This window comes from Heterocephalus glaber, unplaced genomic scaffold, assembly GCF_053883595.1.
Source record: "Heterocephalus glaber isolate CG9 unplaced genomic scaffold, H.glaber_assembly_v1.0 deba00001564, whole genome shotgun sequence".
In the NCBI taxonomy this organism is placed as follows: Eukaryota; Metazoa; Chordata; class Mammalia; order Rodentia; family Bathyergidae; genus Heterocephalus; species Heterocephalus glaber.
In genome coordinates, this window is record NW_028258351.1 from 3,386,437 (window position 1) to 3,408,848 (window position 22,412).

Below are 22,412 nucleotides of genomic sequence, written 5' to 3' on the forward strand. Positions count from 1 at the left end.
TTATTGATAAAAGATCTTTCCTCTTTGCTAGTAATCAAGTTGGATGGTACTACCCCCATACGATATGGGCTAAGACTGAATATGGATGAAAAGTATACAGGTTTAAAAAAACAGCTGAGTGATCTCTGTGGGCTTAAATCAGAACAAATCCTTCTTGCAGAAGTACATGGTTCCAACATAAAGGTAATATTAACTATTTCTAGGAAACCTTTTATTCCATGCTTCACAGTTTTCTCAATTGTTATCAGTTAATTTTTACATTATATAATCAGGGAAGATATTAAAACATTTTTTAAAAATGTATCAGCCAAGGGGCAGGAGCCCTGCCTGGGGCAAGCAGGAGGGCGTGCACTCCCTGGAACGATCGTGGAGATGTATTCTAGTTCAACTCTGACAGCTCCCAAATGGAAGACTGCATCGCAACATAGTATTAGATTGCTTTGTATGAGAGAGCAAGTGACTTTCTAGTAGGGTGGATCATCCATATGCAGATGTCTTAGCCTCTTGATGCTGGAAGTGAGGATTTATAGCTCTGAAACCACTGCTGGTGGTGGGTGGGCCACTGGGACTGACGGGGGGTTAAAGGGCATTTTATTAAGGCAGCTAAGACATATTCAGACTTAGATTTTATCCTAATATTTCATATTTCTACCTGTGTGACGTTCATCCTTAGTGTTAAGTAGGAAGTTACAGTAAATGGTAGTTCATTCTTACATCTATAGATTAACATTTTTTCACTTGGGATTCTGTTGAATGTTCCACAGTGACAAGAAAGTAGACTAGAAGTTATGTCCTTTCATTGTCTTGCATCCATTTTCTAAGAAGTAAACAGGTGAGAAGAGGAGAAAGCTGAGACTGGCTGACGTTCAGGGCATTTGTTCCTGTAGAGGGAAAGCATGACACTATACACTAACTAAGCACATAGCTTTTTGTTGTTTTGGGTTTTTTCCCAAAAAAATCTTAAGGTGATTTCCATGACCTTGGCCAAGGATACTTCATAGAGATTAATGATGGGCGCTGACAATGCCCATGGCTGGCCCCTCCTCACAGCTGGCCCTCAGTCCCCAGCCACACTCAGGGCCCAGTCATCCCCTCCGAAGCGGTCAGTGTCACTGAAAATGTGTTCTTGGCTTCGATTTTGAGAATCCCTCCCTCTCATTCCCAGATCTCAGTCATCTGGCATGAAGGCTTAAGACAGCACAGAAAGGTGCACAGAGGGAAATTATGAAACTTCCCCGAGGTGCCCATTGCTGTAGCTTCGGATTCTGGCAGATAGAATAGCCAGAAACCTGGAATCCTCCTATCCAAATACATTTCCAGCTTGGCAAACTCCAGCTTGTACTGTCATGAAGTCTGACCCATTGTCACAAGGCAACCATCTTGGAGGGAATTAACCCCTTCGGCTTGGATTGTTGGCAAGGGTTGCTCACAGCTTTGTTTTCTACACTAATTACATTGCATTATTCCAGTATGTTTTCCATTTCCCACACCTGATTTCTGGCTTTTCAAAGCTGACTGTTCTCGCGGGGCCACTTGCTCTTCTTCTAGAGTACAAAAGTAAGGGCCTAAAAAAAAAAAACAAACAAAAGTAAGGACCTCCCTTACTAACTCCAGGGTCTCTGTACTACACCTCAGTGTACACACTTGGTGCTACTGTTTATACTGTCTACAGTAGAACTTCCTTATCTTACTCCTGGTAGTGCATTACAGGCAAGCATGAAATGAATTTATTTAAATAAAAAGAAAACCTCTAAATTGGTATTTGAGTTACCTCCCTATAGGTTTATAGTTTGTGACATTTCTTGACCTTGCTAGATCTTCGAAAGATTTGGTCAAGGGCCAGGGATTTAGCTCAGTGGTCTCACTGCCAGCTGTGCAAGCACAAGGACCCGAGTTCGATCCCCGGTACCAAAAAAAAAGGGCCAGGGATTTAGCTTAGTGGTTCCGGCGCCTGCTTTGCAAGCGCAAGGTCCTGAGTTTGATCCCTGGTACCAAAAAAAGAGAAAAGAAAAATAAAAGATTCGGTCATCTCGTTAGGGATCTTAAGCAGATGCAACTGTGAACCCAAGAAACTGTATTACTGTTATTGTTGGTCATACTAAAACTGTTTCTTTCCTTAAGTATATGACCCACAAGGATGTGAAATAACTACAAGAAACTGTTTTTGTACATTGTACATCCTTATACTTTTACACGGATGTGATAGGGATGCACATTATTTTCTTTCGTACAGACAGCTTAAATAAAGCACTATGTCAATCTGAAAAAAAAAAAAAGGTATCAGCCAGGTATGGTGGCACACACTTGTAATCCTAGCACTTGGGAGGCTGAACCAGGAGGATCACTGCAAGTTTCAAGGCCATCCTGAACTACATAGCAAGACCCTGTCTAAAATAAACCCCCCTCCCATAAAAAAGAAGACAGTCATACACAACATACTTCCTATCTTTGGCAGTGAGAACTGAATTATCCCTTATTTTATCAAGCATTTGTCTTTTAGTTAGCCAAGAAAAACAATTCAGTTGACCCAGGGATTCAGCTCAGTGGTTCCGCCGCCTGCCTCGCAACCATAAGATCCGGAGTTTGATCCCCGGTACCAGGAAAAAAAAATGATTCAGTCATCTTTTTTTTTATGTGAAAGCTCCTAAAACATTCTCTTTGAGTACATCAGATAGTTTATCCATCTCTTCTGAAACACCTCCCTTCTCATCTTCCTTTTTTTTTTTTCCTTTGTAGAACTTCCCTCAGGACAACCAGAAAGTACGACTCTCAGTGAGTGGATTTTTGTGTGCATTTGAAATTCCTATCCCGGCATCTCCTATTTCAGCTTCTAGTCCTATACAGACAGGTAAGATAGCACTGGATCTCTTTCTCATGGTCTCAACAGCTTTATGGGCTTAAAGGGTATCATGATTTTTTTATTTGTTGTGCTGAGAATATTTGAGCTAAACAGTCTTCCCCAGGAAAAATCTTACTGATCATTTGGCTTAAATTCTTCTTTTTATAGATAAGGAAACTAAAATTCAGAGAACCTAAGTGACTAAGTTAGGTAGGTAGTTACTAGTTCATATACCATTAATATTCAGGTCTCTTTTAACTCTTTAGCCTAATTCTAACATTTCAACATGATATGAGAGGAAAATACCATCAGAAAACACAATAAATTTAGGTGAAAAAGAATCTCTTTATCCAGTTACTGCATCTGGTTAGGATTGTTACTCAGTGAGTCTTTTTGGCTCTTAATATGCTCTGTTCTTATTTATACTGCTTACAGTTAGGTTAATTCTCTAATATAAAGGGTTTTATAGGGAATAAGCCTCCTCTCATTGGCATGTAGTAAACAGTATTCATGGTGAATTTAAAGATGATTTAGTCGGGGGGGTGTTTTGGGGGTTTTTTTTTAACAGGGTTTCACTATGTAGTTCAGGCTGGCTGGCTGGCCTTGAACTCACTATGTAGCCCAAGCTGGCCTCAAACTCGTGGCAATCCTCCTGCCTCAGACTCCTGAGAGCTGGGATTACAAGTGTGTGCCACCATGCCCAGCTAGTGGTGCTTTTTAATTTATATCATCACTGTCTAGTAGAACTCTGCAATGATGGAAAGTTTCTATGATCTTTGCCCTTCGTGACAGTCATGCAGGCTGTTTGAGCACTTAAATGTGGCTAATGAGACTGAGGAAATGCATTTTTTTAGTAATTAAAAAAGCAACATCTGGCCACTGGCCATATTGACAGAACATGTGTAGGGGAATAGAGAATTTTAGAGTCAAGGAAAAAGAAAATAAGTGGTAGAACTGATTGTGTGCCCCAGTGCAATATTTCATATTGGTTTCTGTAAGAATTCCATTTGACTGTTTTCAGCACTTGCTCCTGCTTTTCCATTTAGTCTTTTAAGTGTGAGTTATGACAATAAAATCTGGAATTAAAATCCAATAAATTTAAAATTATTATTTGAACTATGATTTCTTCCTGTCTTATGTTAAAAGAGATTGCACTCTTAAGGTACAGGTCCTTGGAATATTTAAGAGCAAAGATAAAAGCACCACAAGATAACCCAGGCATGGAGCACACATACATGTGCTACTGGAGCTACTGGAGAGCCTAAGGCAAAAGGATCACAAGTTCGAGGCCAGTGTGGGCTACCTAGTGGAGGAAGAAAAAGTACCACAGTACCACAAGTTTATGTTGCTATTTATATCTTTGAATTTATAGATTTCTCCTCTTCACCATCTACAAATGGAATGTTCTCTCTAACTACCAGTGGGGACATACCTCGACCACTATTCATCCCTAATGGAATGCCAAACACTGTTGTGCCATGTGGAACTGAGAAGAACTTCACTAATGGAATAATGAATGGTCATATGTCATCTCTTCCTGACAGCCCCTTTTCAGGCTACATCATTGCTGTCCATCGAAAAATGGTTTGTTTCAGTGTTAGGCAGCATACTGTTGGTCTTTTGTGTCATTTGTGAAGTAGCCATTTCTTAGGAACATCTTCATTGAGCACATTTTCAGTGTGTTGTATATGCTAATGCAAGTGATTGAAGCCAGGAATTAGTATCACATGTTAGGGCCAGTATATGAAATGATACTCCTCATTTGTGAGGCTAGCCAGTGTACCTGAATACTACCTTGTTTTAAAATTTGTGTCTTCTATGTATTCATAACCATGTACATCTTCTCTGCCATATAAATGTGAATACCTTTGGAGAAGGTTTGGTGGTGGTGGTGGTGGTGGTGTGGTGCGTGCGTGCATGTGTGTGTGTGTGTGTGTGTGTGTGTGTGTGTGTGTGTGTGTGTGTGTGTGTGTATTGGAGAATGACAAGAAAAAATGAAATTAAAAAGAAGGTACAGGCTGGGGATTTAGCTCAGTGGTTTTGCCGCCTGCTGCGCAAGCACAAGGACCCAAGTTCGTCCCCCAAAAACAACAGAAATTCTTTCATAGTCTAAAGGAATTGATAGGGCCATGCTCCTTCCATTGCTTGTGCCTCTGCCTCTCAACTAGCTGGAATCATAGGTATGTACCACCACATAGCAAGACCAGATTTCTTTTTTTTTTTTCTGGTACCGGGGATTGAACTCGGGTCCTTGTGCTTGCGCAACAGGCAGCGAAACCACTGAGCTAAATCCCTGGCCCAAGACCAGATTTCTTAAAGAATTAAGGATGTCTAAGTATTTGTCAGATTTTTAATTTCCCATTCTGTTATTCTAAACTATTTCATTGTTAAGCAACCATTTCCAATCTAATTCTTTTTAGTAGGTAATCTCTATATATCCGTTGAACATCCCCAACCTAAAAATTACTTACCTAGTAAAGTTTATGCAAATATTTCAAAATCCAAAAGATTGCTGGTCCCAACCATTTTGGATAAGGGATATTAAAGAATATAATAAGAATCTCTTTAACATACTCAAAGCAGATTTTTAAATTTTGATCTATCAGGCACTTAAGGAAAAAAAGACTAGTCACTTGGCCACTTTTAGGAAGGTGGATGAGTTGTTATTAATTAAATAGCTGTATTTCACAAGTATCCAACAATTTAATAATTGCTATTTTAATAACTACTATCAAGACTTATCTGGGCCGGGGATTTAGCTCAGTGGTTTTGCCCCTGCTGCACAAGCGCAAGGACCCAAGTTCAATCCCTGGTACAAAAAAAAAAAAAAAAAGACTTATCAGAGAATTGCATTATGAGCCATGGATGGTGTTACTTGCTTATAATCCCAGCACTCAGAATGGCTGAGACAGGAGGATTGCCAGTTCAGGACCAGTATGGGTTACATAGTGAGTTCAGAACTATATCACAAGACTCGATCTCAAAAAACCAAAAAAGAGGCTGGGCCAGTTGTGGTGGCGCTTACCTGTAACCCCAGCACTTGGCAAGCTGAGGCAAGAGGATCAGTGAGTTTGAGGCCAGCCTGGATTACATAGTGAGACCCTGACTCAAAAAAAAGAAGCCAGAGATTTAACTCTGGTTTCACCACCTGCCTTGCAGGCGCAAGGTCCGGAGTTCAATCCCCAGTACAAAAAATAAATAAATAAAAGTGTTTTAAAAAAAGAAAGAAGAAAATTATATTTTAAGGAAGTTTTTTATTTGTATACTTTATAGAGAAAGAATGGGTTTTAATTATTTAAAAGCCTTGAGGTATGAAACTACTGCTAGTTTTTTGTTCTTTTATTTTTGGTACCAGGGATCGAACTCGGGTCCTTGCACTTGCACAGCAGGTGGTGAAACCACTGAGCTAAATCCCCGGCCCACTATTACTAGTTTTTACGTATGGATTCTGTGTGTGTAGGAAATGCTTATCAAAGAAAATTATAGTTTGAAAATATTAGTTACTGAAATCCAAATTTGGTAACTCAAATTGGCAGTACCTCAACCTTTCAACAATATTACTTTAACCATTGTCATCATATAAGCAACAGCTGTTTCAAAAAGAGAGTATGGTAGAAACTAATTTGAAAATGTACATCAATGCATGTTATTGGCCGTCCTAGAAGAATCAGGCCTATCATCTTCTCACTCTCTTCTCTTATTTATACATATAGATGAGGACAGAACTGTATTTCCTGTCATCACAGAAGAATCGGCCCAGCCTCTTTGGAATGCCATTGATTGTTCCATGTACTGTGCATACACGGAAAAAAGATCTTTATGATGCAGTCTGGATTCAGGTATCTCGACTAGCCAGCCCACTCCCACCTCAGGAAGCTAGTAATCATGCTCAGGATTGGTAAGTTCGAGGATTAGCCTCAACTTGTGGTTTCCAAAAGTGATAAGAATATTTTATATGAATTCTGTGTGATAATATGACCCATTCCCCATCAAGTTAATCACTCTTAGAAGGACCATTTAGAGAGCACATAATTCAGCCATTTGGTTTTGAGGAAGAAATATAGCTTCCTTTTGTCACCTAGACATCCTAGTGTCTAGCAATTCTTTCTCTAATCTCTTAGCTAACTCCCTCCTACCATTGCTTTATGTAATATCCTTGTCTTCTGCTATTAGAAGAGTAAAGAGTATGAAGCCAGGCATGGTGGCCCATGCCTGTACTCCCAGAACTGCCTGGGAGGCTGATGCAGGAGGATCCAAAGTTTGAGCCCAGCACAGGCAACTTAATGACTTAGCAAGGCCCTGTTTCTAAATTTAAAAAATTTTAAAAAGGCTGAAGATGTAGATGAGTGCAAAGGCCCTGAGTTCAGTCCCTAGTACCACAAGAAAAAAAAAGGGAGTATAAATTCTCCAGGAAATTTGTATCATCTCAATCTTCTGAAATTCAAAATGGGAGTGACAGTGTACTTCTCTGTGGTGAACTCTTTGTTGTTGGGTTTTTTTTGGCCTGGTACCAGGGATCGAACTTGCGAGGCAGGCAAAGCGCCACTAACCTAAATCCCTGGCCCTGTCATGAACTCTTTTTTTTTTGGTACCAGGGATTGAACTTGGGTCCTTGGGCTTGCATAGCAGGTGGTGAAACCACTGAGCTAAATCCCTGGCCCCCTGTCATGAACTTTTAAAGAGTCATGCCATAACAAATAATTCATTTGAATTATTTCCATACTACGTCATTTTACCTTGGAATAATTTCATAAACTTATTTTTAAATTTATTTTATTTTATCCCATTCCCCTCCCCTTTCTATGTACAAAAGCATAAATTTAGATAAAGATAATAAACATTTTCTGTATTGTTTTCATTCCTTCTACCACTATTCTGTTGGATCAGTAAATGCATTTACTTTGGATAATCATTAGGATTGTGGGTGCCTTATTTATATCTCAGTTAAATTGCACATCATTTACTTACTGTCATGGTGCAAATGAGAGTTCTGTGTAGTAAAAAGTTCTTTGTTGTAGTGTAGAGTCTTTTGATGATTAAATAGGACTTAAGGTGAATAAATCTTAAAGGAAAACTGCAAATAATAAGCAATTTAGTTGATGACTGTGTATTCAATAAAAATGACTTTGGGATGATACTAAATCTGAAGTGAGAGTCTGATTGAATTAAAGGGCTTTTCTCAGGATTTGCTACTAAATTGAATATGGATTATGAGAGAAAGAGGAGTCCAAGCTAAATTTTCTGCCTGAGCAATTGTTTGTGGATGATAGTACCATTTAATGAAACAGGGAGAACTGGAGAAAGAAGAGCATGTTTTGGCAAGAAAGGACAGGAATCAAGTTAGGTTGAAGATATCTGTTGTTATATTCAAGGAGAAATTCACTAAATGCCCTTTGCTGGAGATGGAAATAAAAGTGTCATCAGATAATTGGTATATAAAGCCCCGGGATAAGATAATGTCCCTTAAAAGTGAGAATTAGATGTAGAAGATGCCTAAGATCTGATTCCTAATGCGTTCCAACATTTAGAGGTTGAAAAGAAGAAGGAGCAGCTGTATAAGGGAAACCAGGATAAAGCAATTAACCAAAAGTTGAATGAAGGAAGTATTTCAAGGAAGAAGTGATCAGTTGTTTCTAATTAGAAGTTAAGACAAGAACTCAGAATTGTTTACTGCATTTCATAAAATGACAATCTTTGGTGACCTTTGTGAAATCTTTTAGTGGAACAGTGTAAATGAAGGCATGAAGTTTGGAGTGGCTTTTACAATGACAATAGGAGCTTAACTTTGAATTTACACATTAAAATATCTATAGATGAAATGATAAAATGCCTCTGATTTCTGTCAAAGAATCCAGTGAGTCACAGTACCCCGAAAGTAGAAACAACTGAAGTATTGAACTCAACAAAGGAATGGATTTGCAAAATACAGTATGTGTGTTGTTGGAATACTATTCACCTATTAAAAAGAATGAACTGCTGATACATGTAGCAACATGAAACATGAAAACATAATGCTAAGTCAAGGAAGCCAGACACAAAAGATCAAATCTTTTATTTTTATTCAGTATTTCTAATAAGCAAATTTATAGAGACAGAAAGTAGATTAAGGATCAGGGTCATGGGAAGACTTGGGATGGGGTGTTAGCTTTGCATTACTATAACAAATGCCTAAAATAGCCAGGTTAAAAATAGGAATGTTGGGTCGGGGATTTAGCTCAGTGTTTCCGAGTTCAATCCCTGGTACCAAAAAAGAAAAAGGAATGTTTAAAAGCTGGGCATACTGGCACATGCCTATAATCCCAACACTTAGAAGGCTGAGGCAGATGGGTTGCTGCAGGTTTGAGGCCAGCCTGGACTACATAGTTAGTTCAAGGCTAGCCTGAGCTACATAGTGAGACCCTGTCTCCAAAAACAAACCCCAAAAGGGGGACTGATTTATTTTGGCTCACAGTTTTGGAGGTTTCAGTCCATGGTTGGTTGGCATTATTACTTTTGGGCCTATAACACAGCAGTACATCATGGTAGGGAATGAATAGTTGACCAAGTGGCAGCGAGAAGACAAAGATAGAAGAGAAGAGACCTGGATCCCAATATCCCCCAGTGACCTAACTTCTTCCACTAGGTCCTGCCTCCTAAAGGTTCTACCACCTCTCAGTAATGCCACAGGCTGGAGATCGAGCCGTCAACACATAGACCTCTGGGAGATGTTCAAGATCCAAACTATAGCAGGAGGGACATTATTTTTTTTTAATAGCTGCACACTTCCCTCTGAGAATGCTACATGGTCTGTTGTTCCACTGTCTTTTGATTCCTCACGCTTGACTTCATTTTGGACATGATACTGGACAGTTAAAGGCTATCAACAATCATTCATTGGATAGGTGGTTTTGTGGAAAGAGGGAGTTCCTGTGTTTGATACAGTACTCACTTTTGCCTTTACAGTGACTCTTTATTGTGGTTTCATTATCTTCAGCAGCCATGTGATAGCCACTAGCAACTGCCAAATGAGGTGTAAAATACATTGCTTTTACCTATGTTTGTTGCATTGCTTTTTCTTTCTCCAGCTTTGTGAACTGTGATTGACAAATGTTAATTAGTGTGCGGTGTTCTTTTTATGGGGTAATTTGTACTGGAAATTGAACCCAGGGCCTTGCACTTCAACATGCACTGTACCACTGAGCTACATCCCTGCCCACGAGTTGTGTATATACTTAAAGTGTAATATGTATAAATTGTTACATTGCTTCTTATTGAGGCAAGGATTAGTATTTTTATTTTAATTTGGAGACCTTATAAGGCTATCTTGATACAATTGGTAACAGTTAAAAGAAGTTACTCTAAGAATATAAAGTTTTCTGTGGTATGTCAATGTTCTTGTTGTAGAAAGGTCTTAGTTTAATGTGAATTAAGTCTGCTTATAAAATTAGGGCTGAAGGATAATTGATGTTTCATTTAATGATTAGCTTATCTTATAAAAGAAGACTCTTTTAGAGACATCTGGCAATCTGGTGTGTGTACCCTTCTGTAAGCAAGAACACAGCCTAATGTGGCTGGTGCAGAGCTGCAGCTAATGGGTTAGGATAAGTGGCATTGAGCTGTCAGCATGAGCATACTGTTAAGGCACATGCTCTTTTTTTTTTAATTCATTAAGTTTATTGGTACATTTTAGGTATACATTATGATCACATTCATCACTGAGAATTTGTACCTATACGTGGTGTATCTTGGTTCTTGTTTTTTCCCCTTTCCCCTTTCCCTCCCTTCCACCCCTCTACCCCTCCCTATTTACAAAAAAACTGTTTCCGCTTTTTCCTTCTTTTCTCTAGGCAAATGCTCTTTCCTAGGATCACTTAGAGAAGATGAAAAGGATTTCAAACCAGAAATACTTCTTAGATTTTTTTGGTTTGTTTTCTTTTTCAGTGACGACAGTATGGGCTATCAGTATCCATTTACTCTACGAGTTGTGCAGAAAGATGGGAACTCCTGTGCTTGGTGCCCATGGTATAGGTAAAGTGACCTCTGCTAAAGAAAAGTTTTAGAAGAATTGTAACTTCAGATATTACACCTTTTTCATATACTTCCAGTTTTGGGAAATAATAGTGAATAATGAGAAACTTGAAATAAACTTAGGAATTGTTTGCATTCATCTCTTTTTGTAAGATAGACAGCTAAATTTTCCTCCTTGGCCTTTCACAGTGGGACTACAGGCACATGCTACTGTGCCAGGCCATACTACTCTAAACTTTCTGCCCCCTAAAAATAGATCAGTTTGGCAATTGTGAGGCAGTAAAATATAGTCTACTTACTAAATCTTGTTGGAAGACTGGGCGTTTTTGTTGTTTATTTGGTTTGTTTGGTGCTTTAGTTTTTTTGAGACAGGATCTCCCTTTGCAGTTCAGGCTGGCTTTGAACTCATTATTTATCCCAGGGTGACCTTGAACTCACAGTGATCCTCCTGAGTGCTGGGATTAGAGGCGTGTGCCACCATGCCTGGCTTGTTTTTTGGTTTTTAGAAGAGTTTTGGAGATTGATTGGGGAAAAATACCTGATAATACTTAAGTCAACCATTAGAGAATTGGAATAGTCCCAACAGACTGAAAAGGAATTGGGAACCATGGCTTGTCATGTCTTCCTCCATGCAGCTCCATAAATTTTTATTTTCATTTACTTAATGTGCCATTTTACAAACAAGAAAATAAGCTTTGTTAGATGTTACCCTACCTCAGACTGTTAAATAAACTAAATTTAAAATTTCTTTAGAGGGCTGGGGATTTAGCTCAGCGGTGCTGACGCCTGCCTCACAAGCACAAGGCCCTGAGTTCGATCTCCTGTACCAAAAAAAGGAATTTCTTTAGAGCAGACGATGTCAGATAACCAATTCTTGTATATAACTTATTTGTCTTCAGCTCATATCTTCCTGTATGTTATCAGATGTTTATCAAGTGCTGTAAAAAACCAAAGACTTAGAGGTGATAAGCATAATTCCCTGAAATAATAATTAATAAATATTACTACATTTGTCAGAGTGTGAAATTAGAAACCCATGACAAATTATAAAACTAAGAGGAAAGTAGAAAAGTAGTAAGGAAGAATATTTCTGATTAAGAAAATTTAGATTCCTTCATAATTATTTCTTCATCTGGGGACCTTTTTCTTTCTTTTAGATTTTGTAGAGGCTGTAAAATTGACTGTGGGGAAGACAGCGCTTTCATTGGAAATGCCTACATTGCTGTGGATTGGGACCCAACAGCTCTTCACCTCCGCTATCAAACATCACAGGAAAGAGTAAGTGCTCAGGGCCACCATAAGGTGGTTGTTTCTATATGGGAAATTTTTCCCAACTTAACTGTATAATGACAATGTAAAATAACCAGAAAAAAAATTATTGGGATATTTTATACCACTTAACATACTCATATGATTTCTTGGGGGGTTTTTTCCCCCTGACATTGCAGATCAATTGTATTGAGGCATTAAATTTCAAAAATATTAATAACAAGTAAATCTTGAAACAAACATTATAATTAAGACATTATATTCTCTGACCATGACATACCAATAAACATTTTTCTTCCCATTTATTAAGTAATCAATGAAGCTCTAGCACTTGATAACCACAATTACTTAACTCCTGTCCTACAGTGATAGCAGCTATCATTAATGAGCATGGTGATTACAAAAATTAAAAACTAAAATGTTGGGCTGGGGATTTAGCTCAGAGGTGCCGCACCTGCCTCGCAAGTGCAAGGTCTTGAGTTTGATCCCCGGTACTGCAAAAAAATAAAAATGTTTCAGGACTGTATACCTAACATTACATCTCAGTGGCTCTTCTTCACACTTTGCATTTCTCTGCTGCTGCTTTCTAGCCAGAGCTTTTTTTTTCCTAGGTGCTGGGGATCGAACTTGAGACCTTGCTCTTGCAAGGCAGGTGGCAGAACCACTGAGCTAAATCTCCGGCCCCCTTTTCTTTTTTTTTTTTTAAGTTTACTAAAGAATATGTTAAAATATAGAATAGGACTGGAGGTTAGCTCAGTGGTAGAGCAATTACCTGGCATGTGCCAGGCCTTGGGTTTGATGTCTAGCAATGAACTTAAAAAAAGAAAAAGAAAAAAACAAACTCCATACCTAAGACTGTTTGCCTTAGGCAGTTTTTCATCAAGCAAATATTGTTTGAAGGGTAGAGTAACAGTATTAAGAATATGATAGAAGCCAGAGATGTAGCTCAGCTGCACAGAGCCTTCCTGGCCAGTGAGGTCCTGAGTTTGAGCCCTAGTACCAAAAAAAAAAATCTGATCGAGAAGTAAATGCAACAGAATCAAAGAATTTTTATAAGTCATACTGGAAATTACAGTGAGTTTTATGTTTATATGCCTCTTGATTGTTGGAAATTTGCTTTATTAATAAAAGCATTCCCTTTAGATAAGTTTGTAATAGTAATTAACATTCCTCTTTTTATGCTATTGAGAAGTAGAGAAACTGGCAATTGCAGCCTAATTCCCTGTTTGGATACCTATATGTGTATCTCCACACCCTGAGGCTCCTGACAGCTTTTTCTAGCTGAGTACAATTTATGATATTTGCCAAATGAAAGATCACTGAGCTAAAAAGATAAAAGCTGAAGAGAAGTTGATGTTCCATATTGTGTTCTCTGTAGCAAGGTAATAATAACCTTAGCCATGCTTCCTTTGAAGAGGAAAACTAGCAGTTCATAGAAGGATTCCTAAATCTCTGTCATCACAGAATCTGACAGGATATTATTCTGACAAAAGACTTTTTTTTTGGTACCAGGGATCGAACTCCGGTCCTTGCACTTGCGAGGCAGGCAGCGGAACCACTGAGCTAAATCCCCGGACCCACAAAAGACATTTTTATCAAAGATTTTTTTAAAAATTGGCTCTGTAGGCCCAGGTGTTTAGCTCAGTGGTTTCGCCACCTGCTGCACAAGCACAAGGACCTGAGTTCGATCCCTGGTACCCAAAAAAAAAAAAATTGGCTCTGTAGGGCTGGGGATTTAGCTCAGTGGTTCTGTTGCCTGCCTCACAAGTGCAAGGTCCCGAGTTCAATTCTCAATAGCAAAAAAATAAAACATTTTAAAAATTGGTTCTGTAAATACTTTTTAAAAAGCCCAGTGTGCAATTGAAAAAGCTCTGTAGGATATCCCATTAGAAGAAGGGCCTACAGTATGACCAGTTAAATCTTGCTCAACTTCCACTTTCAGTGAGGTACTTAGGCTACCATGGAAACAAGGAGCTATTGAGATATCCTGCCTTGCTGGAGAGTGAGGACACATGAGTAATCTGGGCTCTTCCTACATGTGGTTTCTGCATGTGCTAAGACAGTCACGTAGACAGAGGATAACCTCGGTTCACTTCACAATTGAACCAAGTATATGCCCCGTATATTTTACATTTTTTATTCCAATGACTCCCTTCTAGGAAGTTTTCCTAGGGAAATACTCTGTCCATCATATAATATTTTATTTTACTTTATTTTTTTATTTTTTTTGCTACCGGGGATCGAACTCGGGTCCTTTCACTTGCGCAGCAGGTGGCGGAACCACTGAGCTAAATCCCCAGCCCTATATGACATTTTAAAAGAGTAAAAATAGGGGCTGGATTTAGCTCAGTGGTTCCGGCGCCTGCCGCGCAAGCACAAGGACCCGAGTTTGATCCCTGGTACCAAAAAAAAAAAAGAGTAAAAATATTTGAAACAATTAATGTTTGCTCTGCATTAGAGGATAGTTACATAAAGCATGATATATTTATTGGATAGAATATTATATAGTCCTTGGAATAACGATTACCCATTTTTACTGACGTTTATGGCAAGATGGCACTAGTTTTTTTTCATAAAAGCAAAAAGTTACATATAATGAGAAAAAAATCTCTTCAATTGTTTTTGGTTTTTTTTTTCCGGTACCAGGTATCGAACTCGGGTCCTTCCGCTTGCGAGGCAGGCAGCGGAACCACTGAGCTAAATCCCCGGCCCCAAAAGTTACTCTCTTCAATTTTTTAAAAAACAAAAATACTGTTTAGGAAGAGGACAGAAGAAAATCTGCCTTTGTATTAAGAATATAAAAAGGTTTCTCTACCTTTTTACAGAAGCTGAGCATATATCCAAAAGGCAAAAAAAGTCTTTATCAGAGAAAATTTATTGATAATATAAATTATAGTCTGTCACTATATTTTCATCAGCCTTCCTTCCTCCCAGTCCTTGCTTGTGTCCTACAGAAAATATAGTCAATAAAAACCCAGCATTCTTTAGTAGCATATATCATTTGTGGTTGGCCATAAAGCTGCCCTGGTGGAGAGAATAGAGATACTGTTTAACTGGCTGTGAGCTACACTTGATACACCTCTTCTCCTTATACAAACCACCATGACACATGTTTCCTTTGAAGCAAGTCAGTTTTTCCTTTAGGTGACCACCCCAAAAGACACAGAGTTAATATCTTATTACTACAGAATTTGTGCTCAGAAGTCAGTGACCCACAGTCAAGCCATATTTTCTCTTTTAAAAACAGAATTTTCCCCTAGTTCTTCTTTTTAAAGTAATTGTTTTTTATTTGTTTTGTTTTTGAGACAGACTCTGGCTATATAGTTCAGGCAGGTCTTGAATTATGTATCTCAGAGTCTTGAATTTGCTGTGTTCCTCTTGCCTCAGCCTCCCAAGTGCTGGGTTTACAGCATACAGAAACCACCCCCCTCCGCCATCTTAATGAGCTCTTTAAACCAGATGTGGTGCAGTGCTAAGACCTTCATTGAATGATCAACTCCAACCTTGATAGTTTTCATGGGCATTTGACAGCCTTGTAACTCAGCCATTTTCTCCTACAGGAAGAAAGTTTCATCTACAAACCTGTTCTAAACAAAATGGCTAAAACTGCCAATTTGTAATCCAAACAGCACAGTTTTTCCATCCTGGGTTTCAGTAATGGTGATCTGTAGGAAGTTGCCTCAGGCAAAGATGACCAGCTCACCTCTGGGGGGAAGGGCAGTAAGAGGGGTGATGGACGTATATGTGACCTTTGACAGAAAGAGAGCCAGTAATCACTGTACTTGTAGTCCAGGATCTGCATTGGGAGAAAAATATCCTTGTGTGAAATCTCATGTAGCCTTCAGAGTACTGATGCTATGCCTCTTCCACCTTCTCAGACCTACTACAGACAAAAGGGTCTCAGCTCAATGTTTCTTACTTCATCCAGATCTGGCATCTGTGTTTCAGTGATACTATTTCTCTTAGCCTCCTTAAAGCCTGCAGCATACTAATAATGCTGTCTTTCTGCTTAAAAAATAAGTGGTTTAGGCCGGGGATTTAGCTCAGTGGTTTCCGCCGCCTGCTGTGCAAGTGCAAAGACCCGAGTTTGATCTGCGGTACCAAAAAAAAAAAAACAGTTGTTTATTCTTAGCACTCCTGGCTTGAGGCCTAGTTCACATGTAAACTGTAAGGATTCCACAATTGTGAAACAAACAGGCAGTTCTTTGTTTGTTTTTGTTATTGTTATTTTGAAGTACTCAAATTTTTCTAAAAAAATTATAGTCATATAAATAGAAGTTTTACCCAGGATGTTATTGATGTGGCATTTATGAATGAATATGTGATGCTATACTGCTTAAACAATTTAAGTTGTATTTTGTGAATGAATGTCTGATGCTGTACTTGCTTAAATACTTCAGTTTGGGTTACATTTTCCTTTTCCCCATCTAAAGTGAGATAAATGTGAGTGACTGAGAAAATGAGGCATATCTAGATGAGCATTTTCAGTATTTCCCCACAACCCATGTTCATTCTCTTGCCTCTCTCTGTAGGTTGTAGATGAGCATGACAGTGTGGAGCAGAGTCGACGAGCGCAAGCTGAGCCTATCAACCTGGACAGCTGTCTCCGTGCTTTCACTAGTGAGGAAGAACTAGGGGAAAATGAGATGTACTACTGTTCAAAGTGTAAGACTCACTGCTTGGCAACCAAGAAGCTGGATCTCTGGAGGCTTCCTCCTGTCCTGGTATGGTATAGCCCTGTGTTTGAAAATCTAGTATAAAGGAAAGACGCTATGAACAAAAGGGTGTTTTTTCTTTTTTTTGGAGGGGGAGCATGAATACAGGGTATTAACTGTGTAGCCCAGCTGACCTCAGACTTGTGATCCTCCTGCTGTAGCCTCCTGAGTGTCAGGATTACAGGCATGCGCCACCACACCCAGCTTCATAAACAGTTTGTTATTTCTGATACTAAGATCCTTCCTGTGTCAATGTTTTTTTGTTTGTTTGTTTTTTGGTACCGGGGATCAAACTCGGGTCCTTGCGCCTGCGCAGCAGGCAGCAAAACCGCTAAGCTAAATCCCTGGCCTTCCTGTGCCAATGTTTAAAACCCTTCTTTTGTGCAAGGTTTTTTGTTTTGTTCTTAGTACTAGGGGTCAAATCCAGTGCCCTATGCATGCAAGCACTGCAGCACTGAACTACATCCCCAACCCTGTGCAAGGGTTTTTTTGTTGAATGCAGAGGTGAATTATTCTAAAAATATTTGGTAGTTTCTGTCCCTGAAGAGCTTACAGCCTAGGTGGAGAAAGAAGTAAGGTAAGGCCAGTAACTGCAGTTTAGCACAAGATGAGAAGTATGACAGGTGGTATAACCTAGTGAATTTGAACTTCAGAAGAGGGTGAAATCAATTCTGGCTCTGTGGAGAGAAGAAGCTTTAGGCTAGCCCTTAGACGATAGAACAGCCAACCCAGGAGCACTCAGTGCCCACTGAGCTTGGTCACATGGTGTGACACACTGCTGAGTCCAGTGCATGCACACGCACATCAGTGCACGGGTGCTTATGTGTTCCTTTGTCTTTGATTCACTTCTTCCTTCTCCCTTCATGGGACAAGTGTTTTCCTTATGGTTGGAAGGACCATCACCAAATGTAACTAACTGTAAAGAACTAGTTTTTGTTTGTTTATTTTCTGTGGTGCTGGGGACTGAACCCAGGGCCTTGCACATGCTAGGCAAGCGCTCTACCACTGAGCTACACGTCCAGAGGTACTAGTATATTTTAACTAGACATTGTATTTTTTTTATTTATGTCTTTATTGTACTACTCTGTAAGCCTGAATTAGGCATTTCTTTCCTAAGACCGGAATAGCTTCTCCGGGAAGGGTGCACAAGAAATTGGTAGCACTGATTTAGCTAGCTCCAAGGATGGAACTAGGGGAAGGGGAGAAGACAAGGGTCAACTTGTAAACAACTTGAAAACAGTAGATGGGGAAGGGGAAATGTTTTAAATAAGATATAATTAATATGCAGTTAAATGCAGAGATTTTAAATGTCCAGCTTAGTGAATTTAAGCCAGGCGTGGTGCCACATGCCTACAATCCCAGTATTTACGAGGCTAAGGCAGGAGGATCACTGTGAGTTAGAGGCCAGCCTGGGCTGCATAGTGAATTCAGGGCCACCCTGTACTACAAAGCGAGACCCTGTCACAAAACAAACAAAAAAAACAGTTTCATGAATTTAGACCCCATTGTACTTACTCACATAAACATCCCATAAAATGCATCATGGAATAAGAACAATTTTGAGCTGGTGTGATAACCCACACCTGTCTGGGAGGCTGAGACAGGAGAACCACAAGTTTGATCCCAGCATGGGCAATTTAACAACTTAGCCAAGACCCTGTCTCAAGGCCTTGGTTCAGTTCCCAGTATCACAGGAAAACAGTAATAGTTTTGTAGTCTTTAAGAGTATCAAAGAGTATATATGTTACATATTCTTGAATACGTGTACATATTAGACTTTGGGGGTTGGGGTCGGTCCTATCTTCAGAACCCTTTATAATGCAGATACTTCCTACATTTTCTTCTCCAGATTATCCACCTTAAACGATTTCAGTTTGTAAATGGTCGATGGATAAAATCACAGAAAATTGTTAAATTTCCTCGTGAAAGTTTGGACCCTAGTGCTTTTTTGGTACCACGAGACCCAGCTCTCTGCCAGTGCAAACCACTCACACCCCAGGGGGACGACCTCTCTGAGCCAAGGGTTCCTGCAGAAGAGGTGAAGAGAGTGGATGCTCAGAGCTCCACAGGGGGTGAGGATGTGCTCCTGAGCAAGAGCCCATCTTCTCTCAGTGCAAACATCACCGGGAGCCCAAAAGGTGAGGGGGCTAGGCTGCTGGAGGGGCAGCTCAGTGTGGGAGGGAGCTGTCTGCAGTCAAGCCTCTCTCTATTTGAGCTGTGTGATTTCTAGAGAGACAGCCTCCTTTAATCTAGTTTCTCATCTGTGAGATGGGCGATAACACCAAGTCCACAGTGTGAGGATTTGAAATATCAAAAGAGACACACTTTATATAATGCCTGATACCACACATGCTAAACATGAATGGTAGTTGTCACCCTTTCCCCCTTACAGCAGAGGTTCTCCAAGTATAGTCTAGGAACTATAGGGCTCCCTGAGGCCCTTTCAAGAGGGAGGATTAAAACTATTTTCATGAGGGCCGGGGGTTTAGCTCAGTGGTTTCACGCCTGCTGCGCAAGTGCAAGGACCCGAGTTCGATCCCCGGTACCAAAAAAAAGAAAAAAAAAACCTATTTTCATGAAAATAGTAAGGCAACACAGTTTCCCTTGATATCTGAGTTATTTTATTTATTTTTTTCAGTTATGTTTTTTAAAAATCGAGATCCGAGGGCTGGGGATTTAGCTCAGTGGTTCTGCCGCCTGCCTCACAAGCACAAGGTCCCGAGTTCGATCCCCGGTACCAAAAATAAAAATAAAAAATCAAGATCTAGGACAAGTGGAAATATTGTACATGTCTTATTGAAATATTGATCTTACAGATTGAACCATATCTGTCAAAAGGATATGTTGAAGTCTTAACTATCACACACAGTCATCCATTGGTGTCCATGGGGGTCTGCTTCCAAGACCTCCCACCAGTACCAAAATTCACAGATGCTCAACTCCCTATCATAAAATGACATCATATATGCCTATATCCTATGCATATTCTCCCTGTATACTTTAAATCATCTCTAGGTTACTTGTAATACCTAATATGGTATAAATACTATACAGATAGTTGTTCTGTATGGTTTAGGAAATAGAAGTCTATACATGTTTAATATAGACACAATCTTTTTATTTTTTTATTTTTTTTGTTTTTGTTTTTGTTTTTTGGTGCCGGGGATCAAACTCGGGTCCTTGCTCTTGTGAAGCAGGCACCAGAACCACTGAGCTAAATCCCCAGCAACACAATCTTTTTATTAAATAATTTAGATTCATTGTGTGGTATTTTTGTGTGAGGTAGAGATAATAGTTCATTCCTAGAACCATAACTACTAATAATAAGTACTTTATGAATGGTGGCCATATTTTTTAATCTAGTTTTATGAAGGAGAGAAGTATGTATTTGTATAACTTCCTAGACTGATAATTACATTGTTTTCCATGAATGTGACACAAATCACCTTTCTGCTATTTTCTAAGTCCTTGCAATGTATTCTGCAATTCTAGGACATTGCTGCCCAACTTGATGGCTCTAAATTAGGAACTAGAGAGTAACCAGTTAGGACTCCCCTATTTTACCTTTATGTGTATATTTGTGAATTTGGCCTCAAAGTTAGCATTTGGTATCTGACTTAACTTGTGGCTTTTGGACTTCAGACTTAACAAATCTTTCCTTTCCCTTTTGTAGGTTCGCCTTCTTCACCAAGAAAAAGTGGAGCCAGCTGTCCCTCCAGTAAGAATAGCAGCCCTAACAGCAGCCCACGGACTTTGGGGAGGAGCAAAGGGAGGCTCCGGCTGCCTCAAATTGGCAGCAAAAATAAATTGTCAAGTAGTAAGGAGAATTTGGATGCCAGCAGAGAGAATGGGGCTGGGCAAATCTGTGAACTGGGTGATACCTTGAGCCGAGGGCACTTGCTGGGAGGCAGCCAACCTGAGCTCATCACCCCCCAGGACAATGAGGTCACTTTGGCCAATGGATTGATCCTTTATGAGCATGAAGCCTGTGGCAATGGCTACAGCAACGGTCAGCTTGGAAACCACAGTGAAGAAGACAGCACTGATGACCAAAGAGAAGATACTCATAGTAAACCTATTTATAATCTGTATGCAATTTCGGTAAGTGGTTTTTGTGTGGTTTTCAAAGAATAGTCTATACTTTTCAGTGGTTTGTTCATGTGTCTTCATTCATCATCAAGCAGTCCTTTAGGGCCTACTTATAGACAGTTAATAAAGAAATCTTGGCCTTCAAATAGAATCTGAAGCTCACAATGTGACATAGAAGATAGTAATTAGTACAACTGGTGTCCAGAGTTCAGATTAATCACTACTAGCCTATAATCCCAGCACTCAGGAGGCTAAGGCAGGAGGAATGCTGTGGGTTCAAGGCCAGCCTGACTAACAAAGCGAGACCCTGCCCCCCAAAAACAAAACAAAATAGTTGATATTGTGTGTTTCTAAGGAACTTTTCCTTCTAAAAGATAATTACAACTATAAAATGGTTTATCTTTACAAGATTTGGATTTAAGACATTTGAATTTTGTTTTAGGAAAACTTTAGATGGTTCCAAAACATTTTTTCTTACCCATCCAAGTGTTCAGCATTCTCTTGCTCAGATCCTAGTGCCATGCCTTGGCCATAGGACTGTTTACTACTAACATACCTCCATTCTCTTCTCTCTTTAGTGCCATTCAGGAATTCTGGGTGGGGGCCATTATGTCACTTATGCCAAAAACCCCAACTGCAAGTGGTACTGTTACAATGACAGCAGCTGTAAGGTAAATACTCTCAATCTTTTTTTTTTTTTTTTTAATCTTTCTGGTTTTTTGTTTTTGGTACCGGGATTCGAACTTGGGACCTTGTGCTTTTGAGGCAGGCGGGAGAACTACTGAGCTAAATCCCCAGCCCTATTCTCAATCTTTGAATGAAAGAAACAGAATGTCAACAAATCTGGGAAACATTTGGTGAAATAATATACTTTTTCCTGAATGGGAAGTAAATATTTCTGTTAGGGTCAGTATTTAGATGGTGTCAGTATTAAGGAAACAACGGTGATAGGTGGAGTAGAGAATGAAAACATGAATGGTGAGGGAAAAGAAGGTATTAGTTAATGAGAAAAGGTTCTAACCTTTTGGGTTCTGGGAAAGGTTGGAATGTTTTTTGTTTGTTTCTTTTTGTTGGATGGGGGGTGATGCTGAATTAAACCTAGGGCCTCATACATACTAGCCAAGTTCTCTACAACTGAGCTAGATTCCCAGCCCCAAACGTTTGAACTATAAAAATTTGATGGAGTGCCAGGAATTTAGCTCAGTGGCACCCGCCTGCCTTGCAATCACAAGGTCCTGAGTTCAATTCCCAGTATCAAAAATAAAAAATAAATTTGGTGGAGTTTTTAGTTATTCTTTTGAATTGTCTGTGTTTAAAATATTTTCCCCAAAAGAAACATTGTAAATAATGGGGTTCATTTGGGCACTGCTATTGAGACAGCCAAAATGTTGAGGATGCTGAGTGGAAGCAGTCAGGTTTGGTCATTAGGGAAGACTGGTCTTCCTTACCCTGACAAGGATTAAGAGGGAGCATGGTGATGTCTTTTTATGAAA

General features: G+C 39.5%; 1 protein-coding gene across 3 annotated transcripts in view; it reads left to right on the forward strand.

Moving 5' to 3' along the window:
* Usp32 (ubiquitin specific peptidase 32) overlaps positions 1-22,412 on the forward strand; it is a 169,662-nt gene that overhangs the window by 144,974 nt on the left and 2,276 nt on the right. For all 3 annotated transcript variants that reach the window (XM_004870389.4, XM_004870388.4, XM_021248667.2), the window contains exons 24-33: positions 32-183; positions 2,737-2,848; positions 4,212-4,423; positions 6,553-6,737; positions 10,760-10,846; positions 12,004-12,124; positions 16,648-16,839; positions 18,680-18,968; positions 20,504-20,931; positions 21,498-21,590. In XM_004870389.4, the coding sequence (XP_004870446.1) occupies positions 32-183; positions 2,737-2,848; positions 4,212-4,423; positions 6,553-6,737; positions 10,760-10,846; positions 12,004-12,124; positions 16,648-16,839; positions 18,680-18,968; positions 20,504-20,931; positions 21,498-21,590 (1,871 nt within the window). The remainder of the gene's footprint in view (positions 1-31; positions 184-2,736; positions 2,849-4,211; positions 4,424-6,552; positions 6,738-10,759; positions 10,847-12,003; positions 12,125-16,647; positions 16,840-18,679; positions 18,969-20,503; positions 20,932-21,497; positions 21,591-22,412) is intronic.